This window comes from Protopterus annectens, chromosome 3.part1 (genome assembly GCF_019279795.1).
Source record: "Protopterus annectens isolate FY-2018-M chromosome 3.part1, PAN1.0, whole genome shotgun sequence".
Taxonomy (NCBI): Eukaryota; Metazoa; Chordata; order Ceratodontiformes; family Protopteridae; genus Protopterus; species Protopterus annectens.
Window position 1 is genome coordinate 1277656434 of NC_056732.1, and position 25800 is coordinate 1277682233.

General features: G+C 38.3%; 1 protein-coding gene across 1 annotated transcript in view; it reads left to right on the plus strand.

Annotated features, from left to right (window-relative positions):
- The window catches only part of ZC3H3 (zinc finger CCCH-type containing 3), a 3466749-nt gene that overhangs the window by 2917262 nt on the left and 523687 nt on the right, over positions 1-25800 (plus strand). Inside the window, exon 9 of the mRNA XM_044067335.1 lies at positions 18014-18145. Coding sequence (XP_043923270.1) covers positions 18014-18145 — 132 coding nt within the window. The remainder of the gene's footprint in view (positions 1-18013; positions 18146-25800) is intronic.

A 25800-nucleotide genomic window follows, 5' to 3' on the forward strand; every position in this document is an offset into this window, starting at 1 on the left:
TAATTAGTGAGCTGAGGTTTGTAGTGCATACTAGGTCACAAATAAAGACATGTTGCAGAATAATTAAGACAGTATTAAGATGCATTGTTTCTAGAAGTAGTTGGTTGGGTGTTGATCCTTGTAGGCTTAGTGATATCAAAGAGATGGAAATTGTACATTGGCATTTACTTAAAACTGTAATTAGGATTTAAAACTTAGGTTATGAAGTCAGTCTTAAAATGTTGATTCTGTATTTAGTTCACTGCCATTTATACACAGGACACTTCATTTGGGTATACAGATATTTATTTTAGATTGCTTGTTTGGAGCACATGGAAATCAGACTTGAAACAACAACCTGCTGGTGATGTCTTATTTAAAAACTAATTCAAGCAGTGTAGACTCTTTCAGTTACAGGACTAGAAGATGTTGGAACGTTACCTCTGAAGATCAGAACATCTGTCAATATTTAGAGTGTCAGTAGTGTTATGGTCCATTGCTAGGTCTGATCTTTTATGAGGTCAATTAACTGATGCAAGCATTGAAAAAATGTCTTTTAATTGAGTATGACTTGAACAGTTCTTTTCTGTTGCTGGAGAGAGCAAAAGTGGTTTATAAACAAGTCAGTTATTAATGACAGCTTTGAATATTTTAGTAAAGTGACATTAGAGAACGTGATGAAGAATGAATATTAAACTGTGGCTTAATCTAGATGTGAGTGTTGTCTATATATTGCATTTTTGGTAATGAATGACAGCTTTGTACTATGATTACTTTTAGGGTACCCTGGGATAAAGAGGCTGGATTATTTTCAGAACTGATGTAAAGAGAGACAACTTCCATGTCAGAAAGACTAAAGTTACTTTATGTACTCTGTTAAAGCAGAGATGGGAGTATATATTTAGAGTACGCTATTTTAATTTCCTCACTAGACAGAAGGATGAGGGGGGAAAAAGAGAGAAATACATAATAATGTGTATTCATAATGCAACAAAAGCACCATTTAGCTTCCCTTTCCCAGCATCATAAGTAGGGAAATTTGACAGATGTTTTGGTTAAAACAGTCTCCTCCAAAAGTAGGTGATTCCATACCTATTCATCCCACAAATGGCACATCAAAACAATGTGCCCAATTTTTCCAAACATGTAAAAATTGACTCATGGTGTAATAGGCACTGCACCCTTGCACATCTTCCTAACTTTTATAACCATTGTCTGATTCACACAACCACAGCAAAAGAGGAGAAACAGGAGCTATCACAGCAACGTGTCACATCTGTGATAACTTCACACCTGATGAATCAGTACGAATCCAGAGAAAAGAAATATGACAGATGTTAGGGTTAAAACATTAACATTTCACCTCCTGATACACGCGCACACACACACACACACACACACACACACACACACACACACACACACACTCTCTCTTACTTTGTCTTGGGTCCTTGTAGGAATTTGCATCTGCCCATATAGTCAACCAGTTCCTTCAAGAAGTCTTGAATTGACAGCCTTTGTTTAACCGAGAGAGGGAGTTTATTCCTAAAACATGGGAGTCTTTCAGATATGGAGTTGTCACATTTTCATGGTATTATTCAGTTGGTGTATCCTCTCTTGTTTAGGTTACTTGGGGGGTATTCTAAGTAAAGTTTTTCCACTAGTTAGAGGTTCGTTAATGCACTGTATGCCATGTATAGGTCTTGTCTAAAAGGCAGTAAAAAAAGAGTGACAGTTGATACAGTCTTTGAAGTCTGCTAGATCTCTCTATACCTCCTTTAGTTGCACTATTTGATGTGCAATTAGGTTACAGAACAGGATACATAATTCTATAGCTGGTCTGATGAGAGCTGTATATAGGAGAAAACCTACCTTTATGGAATAACTGTCAGCCCTAGAGATGATCAGATGGCCAACTTCTTATGCTTTTTGAAAGGTGGTGTCTATGTGGGTATTTGATAAGTCATTATCTACATACACTTCAAGATATTTTTATTTTTTTGTCAAAATTTACTTGTTGCCAATCAACGGTTTATTTTTACACATGCCAGAATGCTGTATTTTTGACATTGAAGACAAGGGCATTGCTGCAGCACCATTTGTGTGCAGAATTATGATCTGTTTGACATAGGTGGCTGAGGTCTTTCCCTCACAGACACAAGGTGCAGGGTTTGATCTTGACCTGCATTCACTCTCTGTGTGGAGTTTGCATGTTTTCCTTGTGTCTGTATGGGGTTCCTTCCAAAAACGTGCTGTTTGTTTGCACCTCAGGGGATAGATGGTATTGGGCTCAAACCCAATCTCCCAATGGAACTTGAGAGGCATGTCAGCAGAGTGGAACCAGAAACTGAATGGAGTTATACCTGAACTGGAGAAGGTATATGAGAGTGTCCCAAGAAAGCCAATATGGGCAGTCCTGAGTTGGAGCCCCAGAAGTATTGGTAAAATTAGTGCAGGCTATGTATAAAGAGCCAATGGCACAAGTACGAATGGTGTTCCATTCCTAGAGGTGTTCCCAGTGAGTGAGGGTGTGCATTAGGGTTCTGCTCTGAGCCCCGTCCGTTTATACTAGTGATGGAGGCAGACAGTGTGGCAGTACAAGCAGACTCTGAACAGGAGGCTCAGTAAAAATGAGGGACTGGAATGCAAAACTAAAGGCAAGTGGGATGAATCTGAGTGCACATAAGACAGTTGTCATGGAAACAAATGGGAGAAGTATGAAGAAACTGAAAACTGAGATAGAAGAGAAGATAGTGGAATCTGTTAACAGATTCAGTTATCTGTGGAGGAGTGTTTGAGGAGTAGGAAAGTCTGAAGGAGAAAGTCAGAGTTAGACACGGAGGTGCTGTAGGAAGCTGGCACGGAGTGTTGGAAGTAATGTATGACAGAAGAATGCTAAAGAAGCTGTAAATTAAGCAGTATAAAACAGTGGTACAACCAGTACTTCTGGGCAGTGAAGGTAGAGCAGTTGAAAATTTAGGTGATGGAAATGATACTGAGACAGGTGGTAGGATATACATGGTGGGACAGACAAAATGAAGACATCAGAGCAGAAACCATAGTGTAGCCTCAGTTTCAGAGACTGTCAAGGAAAATGGATGCTAGTGTTTCACGTATATGTGCAGGAAAGCAGAAGTCAATTTGGTAAAGTGGCTTGAGAGAGATACCGGAAGAAGGATGAAACAAGGACATCCAGCTAAGAGATGCATTGATTATCTGAGGGGGGAGACATGACAGGCATGACTGTAAAAGAAGGTACAAGAATGGAACTGAATGAAAGGTGGTAGCCACAACAGATGTGACACCCTGACCCCATGTAGAAAAATGGGAAAGAGAGGACTTCTTAGGATGATGAAGATAATTAAGAGTTTTGTGAAGGTAAGTGGTGGCAGTGTGGCTGAGGACAGTGTTCACAAGTTTGCAGTGTTGACTTCTGAGAACAAAGCCTTGAAGGACATCAGTAGTCACAAGTCATGGAAAAGGTTGTGTCCCGTGTCTGTTGGAGTAAGCTCCATGATGTTTCTGTCCATCAGTTTGGGTAGTATGCTTGTGAGGCTGGTCTGTGGAAAAGCTTTCCTTGTGAATTGGGACCATGACAACCTAATTTTGGAAATTAGAGAAATATTAGTTTTTAATGTTGTATTAAGGATATACACAATATAAATTTGGATAAAATTAATTGGGAATACAAGCAAATTTTTTTTTTCATTTAAACCTTAACACTGTGCTACTCTGCTCTTAAGGATTCGAAAACAAGTGTGGCAAGTATATCATTTCCATTTGTTGAAATGAAGTCCTAGTTTTTAAGAATGCATGAGTCTGTCTCTGTATTGCTGGTATTCATGCTATACACAGCCATGTAGGAAGTACTTGCAGTAATGCTGATAATGATATTTGATAAAAGTGCTGAGTATCCCCCCAGAACATATGTGAGACGTAAAGTCTGAATGTGGGAACACAAAGAACTAGATAATGCAAGACATGTGCAGTAGGGGAAAAGTAGCATTGTTTGGAACACACACATTGCTGCCTCCACGGCACAGTTCATTTTATTTTTTATTTGCTTTGTTGCATGCTTTTGTTTATAAGTAAGGTGGTCTTTTGAAACTTAAGTCATAACCTGGCATGTCTTTTATATCAGTTAGCATGACTAAATGCAGTGTGAGAGTGACCTTTTTACATGTAATGCTATTAGCAAGCCTTTCTACAGGTGATTATCATCATCATATATTCATTGCAGTGTCTAAAGTGTTTAATAAAACTTTTATGTGCTGGCTTGCCGGGCCTAATGCACAACCTTCAGCGAAGGAATGCCCATTCACGCATGTCGACACGCACAAGGCGTTCTAACTGAGAATTGGACGTGCAACATCTAACTGTGAGGCGACAACGCTACCGCAGCACCACCACCGCAGTGTCTAAAGTGTTTAATAGATGGTGTAAATATATCACAGCAAATAATGTGCATAGAGAAAAATAAGTGGTATAAGCATATTGAAAATACATCAGCAAGTCGTCCGCAGAAAAATGCAGCTTTGAGCATTTTATATAGTAATTGGATTCATGATGTTTGGTATTGTGTGTGTGTAGAAAAATGAAGAAACAACTACCCACCAAAGGTCTGTTCCACAAAGGCAAAATCAGGCAAGGGCACAATGTAGATAAAACAGTGGAAACAGGACCACCACAGAACAATGCGTATATCAAAAAGTAGAACTTTTAATAAAACCTGGAGGTCATACCTACATAAAAAGCTGTACATTTCATACATGTTGCCAAATATATTAAATTCGTGCTGTTACATGTGTGTATTGTGTGTGTGTGTGTATATATATATATATATATATATATATATATATATATATATATATATATATATATATATAAAAATGACTATGCTTCTATTTCAGTATGTGTAGTGACATTTGTTATCTAGGAATGCGACTACTGTGGTAATGATGTTTTGTAATCATACCAGATGCTTTCTTTTTATGTTTGGTAATTCAAAGCAAGGGTTGTATATGAAGCTGTTGACCAGTTTACAGTGAACCTTGACATGGAAGGAAGAGTAGAAGCAAAACTGCATTTACTCCCCTTATTTAATCAACTCTGGAGAACATAATCATTAAATTGGGGAAGTTTGTCCTTTACTGTATTGCTGTTTTTATGACTTACTATAAATATAATTGGCAGTCTTAATTTTTACCAAAACAAGATGATGGTTGTAATCCTTGATTTATGGGTGCCTGAACTTGTATTTTATAATGTTACTGCAATGGTCACATCACTTGCTTATGTAATTCAGTGTATTTGGAGTGTAAGGCCTGTTGCATTTCCATGTTATTAAAACAAAGTTTCTTGAAAAGAAGTATGATGTGTTGTTGAGCATGTATTATTTGGGGAAGAATGTTCCATTGTCGGGGAGAAGTATTTTCAAAGTTTGACGGCCTTTAATAGATTAGTTGTTTTCCATGTCTGCATTTATGAAATCAGCTGATTGTTGATCAAGATTTTATTAGGTTGAGGATAGTTGTAGCCTCAGTGCTAGAGAACAGGGATTATGGAAAAGATAGTTGTATAACAATGTACACAGCAGCTGTACTGCATGAAAATCAGTTGGTATCCACTACGCATTTTGTAGGGAAAAAGCGTGATATTTCCCTTGGACTAAAAGCTGTTCAGTCTGCAAGTTTGATTGCTCTTTGAAGCCGTTGATTGTTGTTGACCTAGTAAATATAAAGGAGACAGTTGTCTGTTTGGGATGATGATGATTTTTTTTCAAAATAACTTTTTATTTATTTTTTTAATATCATAGCAACAAAATACAGACAAACCATTAACAAAACCCATCACCCAAGGTACCTCAGTAATAAAAACTAAGTATAGATGCAAATACAAGCAGGTTAATAAAACCAACACTAATAGATTATACAGTCAGTGCAATACAGTTTGACAGTTTATAAATTACAACACAACATTATTAATACAATTTAATTATTAAAGCCCATAATACTTTCCATTTTTTTAATTTTTTTTAAACTCAGACTAAGCTTAAAAGCATTTTTAGTTGCACTAATACCGCAGTTAATTGAGTTTTCTTTCAGGTTTAACCATCATATTGTAATATAATGTAGTATATTATAAGGAAAAGAACAGGAAAGAATATGTAAAAAAGGGTCACAAATCATCTGAAGTCCGAATAGCCTGACACCAAAGACACAAAAGTGTTTGGATCCAGAGCCTCATCGGATCCAATCACCGTTCCCCCTCCACACTTCACAAAGGAGACAGTGAGTACAAGGCTTCATTCTGCTTTTCTACAGGATAAGCTTTCTTCTCGGTCATAGAAGGTGGCCAAGAAGAATGCTTTTACAGGAGAATCATTCTTCTCAGCGATAGTCTATGACTTCATGTTTCAGGTCCTTCCATTCATCAAGGAGTTTTTCAGAAGCAGATGTTGACAGGATGATATGGAAGTTCCTTTAGACTCAGATCCAACTGGGGGGTCATTCTGGCACTCACCTCATCGGGGGCTGCAGGTATGACACTGACTGCCCCTGCATTTGTGTCTCTCATTCTGATCTGGCTGTCTGATCCGAAGCCTACAGATCTGAATCTCCCTGGTAGAGGACTGACTTCAAAGTCAATAGTTTTTTTTTACTTTGACTCCTATGGTTTCCCTCACTCTCTCAACTGCTGAGGTGTAGGATCAGGATGTGGCTGTAGAGCTGAGACTCCGGGGCAAGGCTGACTCTGAAGTTTCTGGAACCATCCCTTTCCCTTGTTGCGTAGGCACTTGACAGCTTGGCACCATTGTTGGCCTCAGAGCCAGTCTGAGTTGGTGTGAGTGTACCCTCCTTTTATGAGTGATGTCTTGCAGTTTTTTTTCTAATTGTAGTGCATATCCTGGGGACTTCCAGTGTTCTGGCAGACAAACTGAGCAGGTCTTTCTTTTACCCATGAGTGGTCCATCAGTTAGACAGTAGCAACACAGATTTTCAGCCACTGGGGCTAACCTTGCTGCTGTCTTTTTTGCTTTGTAAATAAACAAGTACATCAGTTCCTTTGCACTTATCCCACAGGGTCAGACACTGAGGAACACTCTTGTCCACAATTGGCCTCTGAGCCTCCAGTATGCCTCCCACCCTTCTTCTGATTACAAGCCTGAAGATACAAAGCTAAAGTAATCCTTGTTGCCCCCTTTTGGACTCGAAAGTTTGGCTCCCTTTCCTCGGGCCTCATCTAGTACATCTGCCCTGGTTGTTGGATTCCTGTCCAGTGCTTCTCCATCTTCTTTCTGGTCAGCCTCTCCAGGACCTGAAAAAGCTGAAGTTAACAGCATGATTTATTCAATTTTAAAGAGGCAAAGGACGCCAGGCTGTCTTTCCCAGTCATACAAATTTTATTTTTTCAGAAAAAACAAATACTAGTAGAGTTTATCTCAGTAAATGGAAAAGTTTACCATATGGGCTTCCTCCAGAGGTTTGTACACTTTCTCAGTCCCTCTCTCACCGATTTTCAGATTTTTTTTGTCAGAACTGTTTCACAAAAAATTCAGCTTTTCTACCATCAAGGTACTGTTAGCAGCTATTTCCAGTTTTCAAATAGGGCACAAATAAACCTCTATTGCTTCTCTAAAGATCTCCAAGGCTTTTCTGAAAGGAATCTTCCTTTTATGACGTCTAATTAGTAATATGATTCCTCCATGAGATATTACTGCCATGCTTCAGGCTTTGACAGAAGCTCCATTTTGAACCTGCAGCTATGGTACATCTAAAGTTTCTGTCTTGGAAGAGACACTTTTTGGTGGCTGCCACATCTGCAAAGAGGATTTCGGGGTTGCAGGCATTATCTTGTAAACCTCCATATGTATCTTTCCATAAAGACCAGTGTTATTTCCAAAGTTTTCCAACAAAGTGGAATATATTCTACATTTGCTAGAAGTTCATAGTCAGCTCAGATTTTATTTACACAAGACAAAGGATATCAAGAAGTCTGTTCAATTCTTCCTTGCCCTTTCAAAAGCTAAATTTGGTCAAGGAGTTTCTAAAGCAACTCTGTCCAGGTGGCTTTCTGACTGTGTAATTTTTGTGTATGAAAATTTATGACTGACATTACACTGCAAACCAAAGGCTAATTCCACTAGGGTGATAGCTACTTCTGCTGCACTTATCGATAATGTTCCTGTTAATGAGATATGTGTTGCAGCCTGCAGCTACTTGGTCTACTGCTCATACCACTGTTACACAAGTTAGATGTACAGTCCAGATCCTGTACATCCTTTGACTCCACCATTCTCAGAAAACTCCTTCATTGATTCCACCCAGATGTTTCTGTAGCTTGGGAATCTGTCCCAAAAGTTGAAACGGAGGAAAACATGCAGCATTGTACACAAAAGCATATTTACTTACCATAATGCTAGATCCATGTTGTCATGTTTTTGTCCAGTTCAACATCCTTCCTTCTGTCCCCAAGCGTAATTTGTTGTTTTTAGACCATGTTCGAACACTTGGACCTGACCAGGGGCCTTGTCTTTGGACAGACTTTTTTTCCTGATGTTGTTCATGATTTCATCATTATATTTACCACTGTATCAAGTAAGTCTGCGTAGGTTTTATGGGAAACAAAATATTGTAGCTATAAACAGACAAACTTGATCTGAGATACTGTGGGGAACAGAGGGAATTATGGGTAGGGGATGAGTCAGACCCCTGGATCCAAGCTTCTGAAATAGCACTGAGTTTGAACTGGATGAAAGCAAGACGACACGGATCTTGCTTTATGGTAAGTACATAACTTTGATTTCTTATTGTATTGCTAGAACTGTAAGAAGTTGCTCAATCAACCTTATTCTCCACTGAACAGCACTACTCAGCACTAAATCTGCTTAGTCTTCCTCCAGGGTGGCCTGTACTGTATGAGTTGCAGTACCAGAAAAGTGCACCAACAAGAATTAGAGAGAATGAGAGCTGAGAAGTATCATGGAAGTGAAGAGAGAAAGTGGTAAACTGAAGACATTCTGGATGCTAAGCACTCATAATGTATGAGGCATATAGCCCTAGTGATGTAGAACGTGGATCTGCTTCTTACAGATGTAGCATTATGGTGAAAACATAATTTTTGTTGTGGATGGTTCAGATCAAGTCAAATCAGCATGTTGTTGGTTGGTTCGAAGAAACCAGAGTACCCTGAGACATCCCATGCAGGCATGACAAAAATATTAGAAGTCCACCCAGACAGTAACTGGTAAGCATGCTTGAGCCTGGAATGAAGTGTCCCCAGATAAGAATGCAAAAGTTGTCAAGTTTCTTTGTTAGGGGAAAGAAGGGTGAGGCAAGTAATGCTAGAGTAGCCAGGGCAATATACTTTAATCCAAAATGCTTTGTGTTCTTAATTATAGTTGCATTTCTTCATTAATATTTTGTGTTTTTGTACTATTCTGAACTGCCTTCAGTTTCACAGGGTTTTTTTTTTTTTTTTACTAAGAATGTTTTAACTTGGGGAAAAGATCATCTTGCTTTCACAGCATTTGGTGGTAGATCCAAACAGAAGTAAATACCATCATCCAGAGCTCTTTGAATGGCAGGCGATAGAAGCTCCTGTCTTTTTTTTTAATTACCAACAAAAAAAAAAACAAAAAACTTTACAATGATTGACCCAGGATGCACTACTTCCACATCACTTTTTGTAACCTAGTGTAGATTTTCTTTAAAATTTTATAGCTGTGGTAGGATCCCAGAATGTTGTCTTTTTGAATACTACTGCAATATTGTGTACTGCTTCTGCTCCATGTTGTTTGTCCCATATCTTAGGCTCACCAAAATTTTGTTTGATATTTTTTCTCTCTGCCTACTTTTCAAAATCTTGGATTTATAAAATAATCTTCTTTGGGCTAGCTGAACACTATTTCTGTGCTAAGACATTGTCTAAAGGAGCTGTGATCCAATCATTTAGTTCCTTTTATATTCCAAGAACAAGGAAAAAAGGAATAACTTTTGCATACTTTTTAATTTGCATAGGCAACTGCAGTACTATGTGGATAGGACTGAAACTTGGAAAAAAAAAAAGATGTGTTGTTTGTCTTATTTGCCAAAGACAGAGAGAACAAACGAAGGACTACTTTCATTCTGGCTTTGAAAGACATGGCACAGTACAGTAGCTGGTATATGCTGCATTCTGCCAGGACAGTAGGCCTATTACAAGCATGTTTCAGGGATTTGTCTGCATAAGATGTAAGACAGGCTGCCACTTGGCGAATTTCACATTAATCAGACATTAGAATTTGGATTTTTACTCCTAAACCTGGATAGAATATCTAAGGGTTATACTGAATGGATTGTTTTGATTTCCAATACCCTTGATATGGAGGATGCTTTTTAAGACTATATCTTAAGGTTACTAACTGATGAAATAGTTTGTCAGAATAATGTTATCCAGTTGATTATGTGCCTTAGTATTCAGGGAAAAAGTATTTCTTCTGTTAGTCAGCCCTTGCACTTATTTTACGGTACTGATTAAACTTGCAATGAGCCTGATCTGCAAGGCCATGGAACGTATCATCATGGAACTTATAAACAAAGACATAAGGTAACCTTCAAATTCGGGACCCCACCCAGTTTGGGTTCGTGAAAGGCAGATCATGTCTCAACCTGATTGACTTCTTTGAAGCAGTTACCAGAACCGTGGACAAGGGTAAAGTGATTCACACAGCCTATCTAGACCTCACTAAGGCATTCAACACCACCCCCCTCTCTGGAATCATAGACAAACTCACTAAACTGGGCATAAATCCCTATGTCACGCAATGGGTTGCCAACTGGCTCACTGACAGAACCCACACCGCGAAAGTAGCTGATTCCACATCCGACTCCAGACCAGTGACAAGTGGAGTACCACAGGGTCCAGTCCTAGGTCCACTCCTGTTTGGCATCCACTTCTCTGAAGTTCAGGCCAACACAGTGGGTCTGTGGCTTACAAAGTGCACAGACGACTGCAAACTGGGAGCCATTATTGAATCCCCAAATGATGTGGACATTCTACAAAAGGGCCTCACTGAGACAGATACCTGGTGTCAAAGCCATGGCCTCAAGCTCAACTCCAAAAAATGCATAGTCATCCCCTTTGGGAAAAACCCTGTGCCTATGAACTACCACATAGGCAGTAGTCCACTTAACACCGAAAGTGTGATAAGCGACCTAGGGACACGGGTGGACAGTAGTCTCTCCTTTAATAACCATATCACCACAGTAGTCAGGAAATCCTTCTACGTGGCATACCTCATCACAAAAGGTTTCTCATTCAGAAAAAAGGAGGTCTCTTCTCATCCCTCATTAGACCTATTCTAGAGTACAATGCCCTGTTTGGTATGTACCTCACAAGACATTTACAACAACTGGAAAGGCTGCAGAAATACCTCAAAAAGAGGATCACCGGCCTCAAACAGATGCTCTGTGCAGACCGTCTCAAAAAACTCCAGCTCTACTTCATCACATATTGCTTACTCAAAGGCAATCTCTGCCTAACCTACAAAGCCATGTCAAACCCTGAGCTGTTGGACATGCTTCTTCTTTGGGCTGCTCCCATTAGTGGTCACCACAGCGGATCATCTGTTTCCATTTCCTCCTGTCCTCTACATCCTGCTCTGTCACACCAACCACCTGCATGTCCTCTCTCACCACATCCATAAACCTTATCTTAGGCCTTTCTCTTTTCCGGTTACCTAGCAGCTTCATCCTTAGCATCTTTTTCCCAATATACTCTGCATTCCTCCTCAGCACATGTCTAAACCAACGTAATCTTGCCTCTCTGGCTTTGTCTCCAAACTTTCCAACCTGGGCTGACCCTCTAATGTACTTATTCCTAATCCTGTCCACCCTCGTCACACCCAGTGCAAATCTTAACATCTTTAACTCTGCCACATCCAGCTCTAACTCCTGCCTTTTTGTCAATGCCACGGTCTCCAACCCATATAACATAGCTGGTCTCACTACCCTCTTGTAGACCTTCCCTTTCACTCTTACTGGTACTTGTCTGTCACAAATCACTCCTGACACTCTTCTCCACCCACTCCATCCTGCCTGTACTCTCTTCTTCACCTCTCATCCACACTCACCATTACTCTGAACTGTTGATCCCAAGTATTTAAACTCATCCACCTTTGCCACCTCTATTCCCTGCACCCTCACCATTCCTCTATCCTCCCTCTCATTCACACACATATATTTTGTGTTAGTCCTGCTGATCTTCATTCCTCTTCTCTCTAGAGCATATCTCCACCTCTCCAGGGTCTCCTCCACCTGTTCCCTACTCTCACTACAGATCACAATGTCATCTGCAAACATCATAGTCCACGGGAACTCCTGTCTGATCTCATCTGTCAACCTGTCCATCACCATTGCAAATAAGAAAGGGCTCAGAGCTGATCCTTGATGTAATCCCACCTCCACCTTAAACGCATCCGTCACTCCCACCGCAGACCTCACCGCTGTCACACTACCCTCGGACATATCCTGTACCACTCTTATTTATTTATTTTTATTTATTTGCAGTTTGTTTGCCAGGATAGTCCGTTGGGCCATGAAGAGCCCATTTTCAATGGAGTCCCTGGAAGAAAAGCTCCAGAATAATACAGAAAAATCAAAGAAAATACAGAGAATAAAAATACATAATATTAATACACAGAATGCAAAATACATACATAATAGTAATACACAGGATACAACTGATACCATACAAGATAAAAAATTGTTAGAACAAAAATACAGTTATTTTTTTCAGTCTGATGATTGCATACTTCTCTGACACTCCCGACTTCCTCATACAAAACCACAACTCCTCTCTAGGCACCCTGTCATATGCTTTCTCTAAGTCCACAAAGACACAATGCAACTCCTTCTGACCTTCTCTGTACTTCTCCGCTACACTTAAAGAAATCCCAATCCCTCCGAGCCACACGCTCCAGGGAACCAAACCTTGTCACCATGATAAACAAAACATGATGGTAGGATAGCTTCCTGTTCCAGAGACTCCCCATACTCTGGAACAAACTGCCAATTCATGTCAAGCAGAGCACCTCATTAGCCCTCTTTAAGAAAGATTGTGACAATTGGATGGGAAATAGGAAATTCACCCCAGGGAACAGTTCTGTGGCTCTGCTCGACAGGGGCACAGGAAAAAAAAAATGTTTTCCGTGACGAAAGCCAGGGAATCTTTATGGCTAGGCTTATATAGGCTGTAGGGCCGATAGTCTAGTACCTACCTATGAACATCTACTTCCTCTGTACTAGATTCTTCATATGACATTTGCATAAGTGCAATTGCTTGTGTGCTTTGTATAGGAGCAATTGTTTACCGCTCAAGTGCATGGTGCTGTTTGTATAGTCTCCAAGCTCATAGCCTCATGGAGAAAGTGTGCATTATTTCCTCTATTTGTGAGCATTATTTCTCTGAGGTGCATGAGCTTCAGAGTGAGAATAATAATAAGGAAGGTTTTGCAGGGGAGAGAAAAGTACTTTTTTCTTGCTTTTGACTTTTTTTTTTTTTCCATTTGCTGTAAGCTTCTACAGCTGCAAGCATGTGTTTTCAAGTATTTCTAGCAGTTTTGTGTTAGATCCTACTGGTTATATTATTGTTTTTAGTCATAATATTGAATTATGTTTACAGCCCCTGGAGATGCAGAACAAACTTAATTTTGCACTGTTGTTAAGGCTTTTCTTTTCTAGCTAAATGGCAAGTTTCTCACTAAGACCTGAAGCAACATTGAGCTGACATTTAAGCAGTAATCCACAAATTGTATGCAAGTATATCAGGATTTACCTATGTGATTAAACAAAGGCCACTATGGATAAATCCTGATATACCCACACTCAGTTGTGTGGATTATTGCTGTTATACAAATACATTATTAAAGAAAGAAATTGCATACCTTTCTTAAAAAAGTTGGTACTTGCGTATTATCGCAACCAGATTTTTGCGGTTGTGAAAATCGCATACTAGAAAGGAAACAAGTGCAGCAAACACTATAAAGTGTTTTTGTAAGTCGTTACTCCTAAGGAATAACTTTGGATTACCTTAAGGACGACAAATAAATGAAAAATTCCGCTTCTTGTTTTTTGCGTGCATTACGCACACAAGCATGACTTCACATGACTGCTGTCTTACTAATGAAAGGAATGTTTCCAGTGTGAGGAACGAATCCTAAGAATGAAAAGACAGACAGGAATCATGCTTTTGGTAAACGTTTTATTTCTGACAAGTTGGAAAGAACCCTTTTAATGATTAAGTTGCAGCAACTGATGCTTTTCTAAAGGGAGGGTGGATTATGTGGACAATTTATTATGGGGTTGTTTTTCACGGACGAAGTAGACAATGCTACTTTGGTGTGAGTTGCAATAAGGGATATACGGCAGTAAAGTGCATAAAGAAACTGCAGTACTTTTTCATCTTGTTATTGCTAACACTGACCAAAACCAATGGCTGTGGTAAAGAAAACACATTATATTACATTTTTACAGCATTCATAAACAGATTCAAGGATTGGGAAGCAACCACTATTACAGTGAAAATCTGGTTGCGATAATACGTAAGTACTAAAAAGTTTAAGTGCATTTCAGTCCTCATCCTCATTATCTTAACTATACTGATGTACTGAGCACCCACATCAGGCTTGCGTTTCTACACTTGTACAGTACATCATTGCAGTGCAGAGGAAGCTATGGAGAAAACAGAATTTTCATTACATTTTTTTCTGTTAAAAAAATAAATGAGAGACTTTACAAGGGAGAGCCCAGAATAAAAGGAAAATAAGGTAGGTTTCTGTTTATTTTTTCAGAACATACCTGATATATATTTTTTTATGTTTTGTTCTGTCCCCTCAGTATATACCAGTAGAACATCTGGCTGCTCAATGGCATTTCATTGACCGGACATTTTTCTATTGGTACATGCTGGATTTACAACTGGCACACTGGTTGCGCTGTCCTATCAGATTGTTTAGTTTTGAATAGTAATGAGTCTTTATTGTATAAAAGTTGTTAATATATGAAGCAACACTGATGGATGCTTGAGCCAGATTGTGGGAATGGCTGGGGAAAAATTGTGCTGACAAGAAGAGGTTGCCTAAGTTAAAAATTCCCATATGTTATTACCTGATAAAAGCAGAGAGGATTATGATCAGGTCTGTGATCATAACCAGCTCATTATATGTTCGAAACATTAATGTCAAGAAATTCACTCTGAGGCCAAAGCTTGAGAGGTGACTTTTTGCATCCATGTTGAGGTCACGAGGTTATGATCAGTGAGACCCAATCATAATTCAGTGTCGTGCGTGGTGCTTTGTCTGCTCCATGTACTACTAGTTTGAGAGAAAAAAATAAAATGTAGAAGCGCAAAATATTTTATCAGCATTGAAAGCCAGTGAAGCTCTTAGCGCTATCATGCAGACAGGAGAACACCACAATGCTGGTTTGCTTAAGAATTCTGGACAAATCCATAAATAATGGAATGGGACAAAGGATCAAATTCACTAAGAGTTTTTAAAAAATTCTGTTATTCACATGCATTTTCTCAACAATAAAGTAGTATGAAACTGTAATGGCTGGCATTGACTGTAATCATCAGTGAAATCCAAAACATTTACAAGGGATGGAGCATGAATGTGATACAAACTCTGGGACAGGTGACAGGCATTGTCAGCTGGCAGAAACAAAGCAGCTTTACTTTCTGCTGCTGTTCTTTGCTAATCACCACTATGTGCTGCTAGCTCCCACATCCTAAGTGCTCTTATGATTGGGTGTCAGACTAGAGAAGGTTTTAACACCAGTATCTGAATATAATCTTGGCTCTCCATGCACGTTTCCTTTCTTTATCTACCGCTATGCTGAGTATTCTTGTAGCTGTGACTTGGCACATCTGTAATCCTCTTTCTCTACTAAATTAGCTTTCACCTGGAAAAAATTTTACTAGTAATGAACATTTATTTTATTTATTTATTGCATTTGTTGACCAGGAAAGTCTACGGGGCCTAGGAAGAGCCCATTTTCAGTGGAGGCCTGGGGAGAAAAGCTCCACAGTATTACATACATAAGTAGTAGAACAATGTTGTTACATACAAAAGTAAAAAATGAAGTTGAAACATAGGACAATGTCATTCCATTAATTACATACGAAAATCCCTAACTATATGCAAGAGTAAAACTGTGTTAATGTGTAGGATCAAGTGTTATAGGCAGTAGTGTGACATAAGAGGAAAAGTAGTGGTAGTGGCAATTACAGTCCGCCAAAGATGTGAAAGTTGAGCTCTAATGTGAGCAGAGTTGACTTTAGGGTAGAAAGCTGTTGATAGGTCAGAGTTAGGCAAGGTTACAGAAGTAAGTCAGAAAGGTACAGAGGAGAAGAGGGGAGTGAGAAGGAAATCAGGTGCTGGGGTTTTGGGTGAGGTACAGGAGCATAGCCAGTGAGAGGAAACATGTAATTTGAGGGATTTTTTGAAGGAAGCAGGATTACTGATTGTCCTGAGTGAAGGAGAAAGATTATTCTATAACATAGAGACAGAATGAGAACACAGCATTTGATCAGCTGAGAGTTTAGGTTTTTCAATGGATAATAACATTTTGTTTTCAGACCTGAGATGGTGATTGGGGTGGTACATGGTCAGTATGGATGTGAGGGAAAGGCAGCTTTCAGGTTGAAAGATTATCTTGTGGGCTGTAGTTAATTGCCATCATTGTTGTAATCAACCCTTGTTTTCCCATTTTCACATGGGGAATGGGATATTACATCAACATTAATTAATATAACCAAAAACACTTAGATGTGCTGTATCTCTCTCTATTTTTATTTGCTAACTTACTTTGTGTGTGTGTGTAATTAACATAGTCAAGAACTGTGGTACGCTGAGCTTTGTTTGTGTCCCTATGAATTGTGCATTTAGTTTCTGAATTTTAAAAGGGTACCAACTAGTTTTTAGCATGGGGATAATTCTCACATCATATCGTATCTTTAATTGTATTTTCTGTAGTAGCCAGTCTACACTCAAAGTAATACTGAGAAGCATGGATACATAAATGAAATGCTTAGTAGTAGAAATAATATTTAAATGTAAGTATCATAGTGATGATGGAATTTGGTTAGAAGCAGATATTTGTAGTCAACAGAAACTGTACATAAGAGCTAATCTTTAAGATTCGTGATGTATTCCTACAATCTACCTTTTGTAAACTGCAAGTGAGCAAAGATGCCATCCCAGAGCAATGATCCAGTATCACATCTGAAAATGATCATTAATATCTAGTGAAGTGTTACCTTTGTAGCAAAGGTAGTTAATAACTGTTTATAATAATATGGTTGTCTTTTTTTCAAACTTTTTTGGTCCAACAATGAATTGACTGATTTTTTTCCCCCAATTCATAGTTTGTAGAAAATTTAGCTAGTGTGAGAACGTGCAGTAGTGGGGTTAAGGGATTTTCCCCACTAGTATATGACCTTTTCTTTGGTATATATGAGTAGCGGGATATGATGGGACCTGGGGGGTGGGGATCATTTCTTTCCAAAAGAAGGAGAGAAGCATTTTGTTTGTTAATGCACATTCTAGTTAATGTGCATTTGGTAAAGTGTGGTGAATGTTTAGGTGATTAGCATAGTATATTTTGATTATTATAACAGAATTATTTTATAAGTGTGGGTGTGTGTATACACACACACACACACACACACACACATATATATATATATATATATATATATATATATATATATATATATATATATATATATATGTATACACACAAGTATGTGTGTATGTAAGGTATCAGTGAATCACAGCAACTATTATTTTAATTTTAGGAAACATTGCTATTGAACTCATTTTCTGTTTATATTTTTTTATACTTTTACTGTTTATCTTTTTATTGTTTTTGGTGTTGTGCATGAAAAGCCCTTTAGAAAAAGGCTGCACATTAAGATACACTGGTTGTTTATCTCAATCTAGAATGCACAATTCAAGTTAATAAAAGTTCATATTTTTTCTTTCCTGCAGATGCCAGTATGCTCTTATTTTCTTAGGGGAATTTGCAACAACAGCAACTGTCCTTACAGTCATGTATATGTGTCTAGGAAAGCTGACATTTGCCAGGATTTCCTCAAGGGATACTGCCCTCAAGGAACAAAGGTAACCATGTTTAAATTATTATGCATCTGTCTGTAGGCCTTGTATCGTAAAAAGTGGAATAAACTAGTTTCCAAGAGTGTTATTGTAGAAATATTGTCTGTCCAGCATTGGGCTCTACACCCTAGAAGGGCATTGTTTCACCAATAGCACACACCCCTGGGGGATATTATTGCACTTAGAGAATGTACTGTTAAATTGTTTTGCATTTTTTAGTAGTATATACTTTTTTTAATATTATTTTTTATCTAAAATAGTTCATCTGCCTAATGTTTCAAATTTGCTGTAGCATATGTTAACTCTTTCACACCTAGCACAACTCCTGTGACCTGTAGAGTTCCTACTTGGACATCTTTTGCCTGAGCTGAAATTCTGATAATGCAGTTTTCAACTTACCAGTAAGCAAATGTATGCATCTCAAAAACTATAAGAGTTACAAAAAAGTTAAAATACAAAAGTTATTCAGCATACACTCATTTTCAAAACTATGATGATAGACGAGAAGGAAATGAATTATAGGAGTTAAGGGTCCTGGCAATACAGGTGATTGTTCTGATCTAAGCCAGGGATATCCCATATGTTTAGGAAGACAGCTTCATCTGTGGGTCGAGCTCTTGATGTAGATGCAGTAATCCTGTTGGATTTGCAAATCAGGGTCTCATAGGCTGTTTAGAGAGTTTGGAAGACTTCCACTTAGGAGCTGTATCCTTCCAAGTAGAACATGCTATTAATTGGATTGAACATTACTTTTTACCTCCCCATTTGGGCATTTTGCAGATAATCTTGACTTATCTCAGGCACTTGTATGACTTATTTAATGAGTTGTCATTGTTAACCATAGTAGTCATCTCAGGAATGTAATGTATTAAGTTCTTTTCTGTACTAGATGCAAAACATTTTTTAAAGCTGAAGAAAATTGAAAAAGCTGTACTATATATTAATGTAAAAAAAAGTCCTGGTGACCAGACTTTTTCCATTAGTATATGCTCGGACAACAGGCACGTTAGTTGGGCTGACCAGTCAGCATGCTACTTTTTGAATGTTGGCCAGTCATTGTATAATACCTGATCTTCAATTGCATAAAATCAGATGGATTATAAAGGCTACATTTGAATCTCAAGTAATTGTTTCCTAAACTTAAGACAGACCCTGCAGTCATTTCCTTAGCCAAACTGCTTCTGCTAGACAAATTGCTAATGCTAATCCCATTCTCTCTGATAAGGATAGGAAAGTTGTTGACAAATTTGGGAAGAAAGTTTATTCTTCTGCCACTTAACTTTCACATTTTTAAACTGCCAGGCTTGCATGTTAAAGTCTTTTCTTCTGTCTTTTGAGAAATGAAAAAGTTAACTGTTAACCTTCTCTCAACTGAGATGAAAAATTATTTGAATGCCTCTATAGTATCTGCTTCTCATGCTATTAAATATGATTTAGAGTGGTCTTATGATGCTGCTACTTCTGCATCAGTTAAGAGAAGATTTGTTTGGCTGTGTTCTCAAAATATTCCTGAAGGTGATAAAGCTGAAATGTTGTCCTCCTTCAGTTTAAGAGGTGTGATGAGAGGGAAAAGTTCATTCGAGGGATGACCCAAATTTTCCAACTTTCCATTTTTTAAGGCAAATAAAATTTCTCCTTCTACCTCAGCTCCCTTTTTCAAAAATCATTTAAAGCAGGGAGTGTCTTCATTGAGATTTTAATAAGCAATGGCAAGTGAGCTCTAAAAAGAAAACTGTGTATGCAGAAGCGTAGTAGCTTGCCCTAGGAGATATTACTTGCTTACTGTTCTCTCTCTTCCTGATTGCTGAGAGTCATTTTTGGTATAATGCGGTGGAATTTTGCAACTGAAAAGGTCCACCTTTTAGCTACTGGAAGTGTAGCTGTATTTTTTTTTATCATCATCAAGCTCTTCTTCCTATGTTGCATGTTATCAGGATGCCTTGTCAACTGTTGACACCTCTCTCGATTCACAAACATTATCCTACCTTCTTTGACAGATATACCTACCTGTCACAGTCTCTCCATCTCTTGACTCAGCATCCTTGTATCTTCTTGCCCCCTTTCTTTGTGTCCCAAATCTTCTTGACCAAGCCACCTTCAACTTTTCTCCTTATGTGACTGAACCATAATAGGTTTTTCTTTAATTTCTTTACATGTAGGTCTGCTTTGGCTTCTCCAGTGATGTCCTCATTTCATCATCTGTTTTAAAGTTTTTATCTTTCTGCTCATCTCGGACATTTCATATGAATCACCTTAAGCTTCTTCAGCTGTTTTTGCCTCACTGTCCAGATCTTTGTGTCATATAGTAAATAGTACTGGTTGCACCACTGTTTTATATCTTACTTTTCATCTTCTTGGACATTCTTCTATCATCCAAAAATTGCCACTTTGCATTACTTGGCTGCAGCACCTCTGATTCTAACTTTGACTTCCTCATTCAGGCTTCCCTTCTTCTTAACCATACCTCCCAGATACTTGAAACTGTCCGTCTCTTCCACTTTGTTCCTTCCATCTCAATTTTAAGCTTCTTCTGAATTCTCCCATTTGCTGCTGTGGCCACTGTCTGTCTTTCTTTTGTAGAGAGAAATTTAATTTGCTGTAACTGTTCGATATGTCACACCTAATAATGCCAGACAGACAGCAGTATTGTAAATTGTAAGAAAATGCATTTATATATTGATAGCTATAGACAATTAATTTTTATTTATTTATTTAACATTTGTTGACCGGGATAGTCCGACTAGGTTCAACAGAGCCTGTTTTCAGCGGAGGCCCGGGGAGAAATGCTCCAGATGCATGTTTTTGGAATTGAAGCTTAATTCTGAGCTCCTACTTTTCCTAAATGCACACAGGGAGGTGACCTCCTTGGGATGATGCAGTTTGCTGTGAAAAACACCGTAAAGTTACTGAAGTTAAAACCTTCTTGCTTCTTTCTTCACTTTTTTGACTGCATAAATGAAAGGTGCTTTCTCAATGTGATGGAGTGTGTAGCATTTTGCAGCAGAAAGGGCACCTGTGACTACACGTTAAAGAAAATACAATGTTTGAAAACTGTCTGAAGGCCTTATGTCCTATGACAGATAACTTTATTGGTTCTTCTGTGTGTAAACTGACATGTAAGAAGAAAATCCTGTTATTTGAGTGTACATACGTTTTTTTACTAAGCAGGTGTTTTCCTCTGAGTACATTGCTTATTGAAGATGTAACAAGACCATTCTGAACTGATCTGTTTGTAAGATTTGACAGTAGCAAGCCAAACCATCTGTAATTTTGACAGGTAGTCTCATAGTTACCTTCTTTTAAATGACTAACATACAAAACTGCAGGCAGATGATAGCATTTTTCAAAAGCGTTCTCTTAGTTCTGAGAACAGCAGTCACGTAAAGGGGAGTTGGCATATCATGTATTTGTGTCTTTTATCTTCTTTCTGCTTCATTATTGTGAGACTTCACTGATTACTAAAGATGTTACAGGCAAGAATTGCCAAAGTTATTTCATATTAGAAATGTAATCTGCCTTTACCGTTGAGTACATCACACCTGAAAAGGTTACTGAGTTGATGAACTAGCAAATTGTAGAACTTTGTCACAGTAAATGGGTGTGATGCAACGAAAGATTGTGGTGAGAGCCCTTACTGTTTGTTGTTATACAGGTGATTGACTTTCAGAAGGTCGAATCTAAAAGATCATTTGTGTTATATCATGGTGGTTAGGCTTGTAGCAGAAGATTGAGAGAGTGAGTACTGCATTTCCTCAGTCTCTGCCGCTTCACAGAATTTGTGTGATCTCAGTAGATAGACATATATATATATATATATATATATATGCGCACATAAACAATTTTTAAGCTGGTTTATAGTCCGGGTTGTGGGAGCTTTGTCTTCACATCAGGTGGGGCTTGTTCCCTTAAAGAAAAAAATGGGTGTTTTGTGACCTTGGCTATAGTGATGTTTTCACTACTGACCTCCCTAGATTTTAGGTGTTTTGGAGTCAAACAATTGTCTGTAGAATAAATGAGACACAATTATTCGTAATGGACCTGATTGCAGTGTGTTTCAGAAAAGTCCCTTTCTTTCATGTAGAGGTAATGTCAGGCTAAAGTAATATTTTTTTGTGTTCTCCTTTGCCATCTCCATAAAATACTTTAAAATGTAAAATGACGTGATGATGGCAAAAGGAGTTATTTATACAATTGTTAATGTCAATAAAAAGGGGAGAAAGAAGTTGCCACATTTCTAAAATACTGCAGGTTTATATAATTCTGAAAATGATTAGGATTCAGGAGTACTTAACGGTAACCAAATCAGACTTTAAACAACAGAGTTTCTAGTCTGTTTCACGTTTTCCATGTACTATGAAGTCTAGTTTATAAATTTTGTGACACCTCATTAGTATAACTCCAGTAAATATAAGTAGTAATTGCTTAAGAATCAAGACACAAGCAAGGAACCCAACATAAACCAGTAATGCAGCAAAGATACACGCCAGTAAAAATCAAAACCATACTGTTTTATTTAAGCACTAAGCACTTTTGTTCCTGATGTTTCTTCAGAACTCTACATTGTAACACATTTCCAAGTTTGAAAACCATAAAATAAAAAGCACATGACCCCTAATTAACCAATAAAATTCACTTAAAGTTAATAAGCTTCAATTTCAACACAGAACTAATAGAAAGTGTTTCATTTAGACCAGGGTAATGGGCTGCATTTAGTCTTGTTTGCCATTTTAACTCACACAAATCCAAGTGTTCATCCACTACCCTGCCCTGTAAATCATTTTTTAATTTTATTAATAATCAAAAAAACTAAAGAATGGTTAGAATTAAACATCAAGTGTCTGTAAAGAGCATTGGTGGGTTTACGTTTTTGAATGTCTAAACAATGTTCATAGATACAATCTTTTAGCCTCCTGAAGGTTTTCCCCATATAGAAGGCTGAGCATTGTTTGCATTGAGCAAGATATACCACATTCAAGCTGTTAGAGTTATATCTTCCTTCAATCCTGTAGGTAATATTTCTGACAACAAATTCATTACCACTAACAATATAGGGGCATTGAGCACAACAGCCACATTTGTTCATACTCATATTTATAAGCTGTTGCTCATCCTTAAACCCCCATTCTAACCAATTCTTAAATGACTTGTCCTTTCTATAAAGCATTATGGGTTTTTCTCCCATTTTTGCACTAACATTCTGATTTTCCTTAACTACATTCCCATTTTGTCTGATAGCTGTAGCTATAGCTTTGCTTTCCAAACTAAGTGTGGATATAAAACATTTTTTGTGGTAGATATCCTTTTTAACAACTTTACCCATAAACTCTCCACCATGTAGAGTGGGTTGAAAATACTCATTCTCCCTTTTGGTGAAAACTTCCTTCTTTATTTCTTCTAAAAACTTCAAGGGGTACTCCGTCCTTAAAAACATGCTCATCCAAACCTCACATTCATGCCTGAACATATCTATCTCAGGTACCATTCTAGTCCAAAAAGAAAACTGAAAACACTCTAAAACAACAAATGTTTAATCCAAGTTCAAGTTCGCAAGTAGACACTTTCACCTTCACTTTTTAAAATATATTTACGTTATGTTGTTTAATTGATAGTATTTATTGGGCCTGAAGAAGCCTTGAAGGTGAAAGTGTCTACTTGAGAACTTGAACTTGGATTAAACATTGTTGTTTTAGAGTGTTTCCAGTTTTCTTTTTCTTTTTGGACTTGATTTTGTGACTGAGAACTGCTTAACTGCCTCACAGCTGTTTCTTTGGATCAGATACCATTCTAGCTAATCTCACCAGCTGGCCCTTTACAACAGATTTTTTTCTGGTGCACCAGATGCCAGCTGGAGAAATGAAAATAAGTGTTAGAAAATGTTGGTTTATGATATATGTTAGATATAAATCTACTGTTCTCAAAGTCTTTAGAAATCTCAGTATCCAAAAAAGTGCTTAACTCTTATATTTTTAATAAAACAGTGTGGTTTTAATTTTTGTATATCTTTGCTGCATTACTGGTTTGTGTTGCATAAGTTGTAATCATTCAGTTCCGTACAGTACACTTTTCCAACTTAAAATTGTTAACTACCACCCAGACTCTGTCTGTCTACTTAAGTGGTCAGACAGTTTAAAAAAACCCTGTTGTCTGATGCAGATGACTGGTATAAGGTAAAATTCACATTCCACAACCCTGCACCAAATCAGCAAACTTATTTACAGTGGTTAAAGACAGAACACTCCACCAAATACCCGGAAGATTCCAGGTATAGAGTATGTAGGTCAGTTGTGTGGCAGCATGTTCTGCAGTTCATAAATATGTGACTAGTGGAATTATGTTAGGAAATCATAAAAAGTAAGACAGTACAAGTACAGACTTGTGAAAATAAAAGACACAGTAAGTCCAAAAATGACTGTCAATGAATTGTTTAGGTCAGCAGAACTCACCTGAGCAACTCAGTGTGCATACATATCTAATAAAAAAGGTGATTGTATGTAAGTAAAAGTGACTTTGCATGGGTAAATTTATTGTGCTCTATATCAGTGCCTTTAGCTGGAAAGCATGCCGATAACAGCAACACACCAATGACCATGCCATATAATTGCCTGCGCACAGTGATGCCATATAGGCCCTGCCAGTGACAGCATCAGCAGGACGTGATCTCTTCATTTACTTGTAATGTTCAAGTCCTGTTCCACTTTCATGGCCAAAGCAAGGGAAATATCTGTAAATGTCCCTTTTCCAAGACTGCAGATTAGGGAGTGCACTGAGATCTGCTGCCAGTCCCCTGTCATATGTACATCCTGGCTGTCTGAACATTGCATTGTCAAAGTACATACCACTGAGCTCACTCTAGACACTTGTCACATTCACAGTGACATGTTGAAAGTTATATGGTGCAGGCTCATGTGGGATGCTGTAGAAGCTGGCAGATATACACCCATGTAATGCATGCAAGAATGACCCTGCATGGCTGCACTTCTTTCACCTAAACTTGTTTCTGCATTGATGTTATGGAGAGTGCAGCATTTGCTTGCAGCTCACACTTTCAGTTTCTGCATAAAGTTCTGCTGTGCTATCACTGGATGTGTGCAGGATCAACACTTGTCTTACTTCCCCTACTAACTTTGCGTTAGCTACAGAGCTTCTCTAAAGATCCCAGAGAAACACTGGGATTAGGGCAGCATCTATGGCTCCTCTTGTTCACTGTCTCCACTTAGAAATCTAAATCAGGAGTACTCAGTGATCCCCTCATCTCAAAGCATGATTATTGCCTGACCTCGGGAAAGGTACCTTTAGTTGGATCGGCAACTAGGTACCTCTTCCAGTACTGACTTCCAGACACTAATAGCCCCCACATCTTTTGCATGGAGGGGTGCAGGAGTGCCACTCCTTCCTTAACACCATACTCCATGTGGAATGGCTTTCCATCCTTCCTTAAGTTAATCCCCTCTAGTAGGTAGTACTCACCAACCCTGTTCTCCCTTTATCTCTTCTTAACTATTATAGTATTTTTTTGGGGATTTTCCCCAGAACCTTAGCTAATATCTCCACTACTGGCACCAGTTCATTCCGTGGAAACAGGACTGGGCATTCCTGGACTAAGAGAGCACCCTGTACCCTATTGTCCCTGCCCAAGAATCCTTGTCAACACTCCCTTCGTT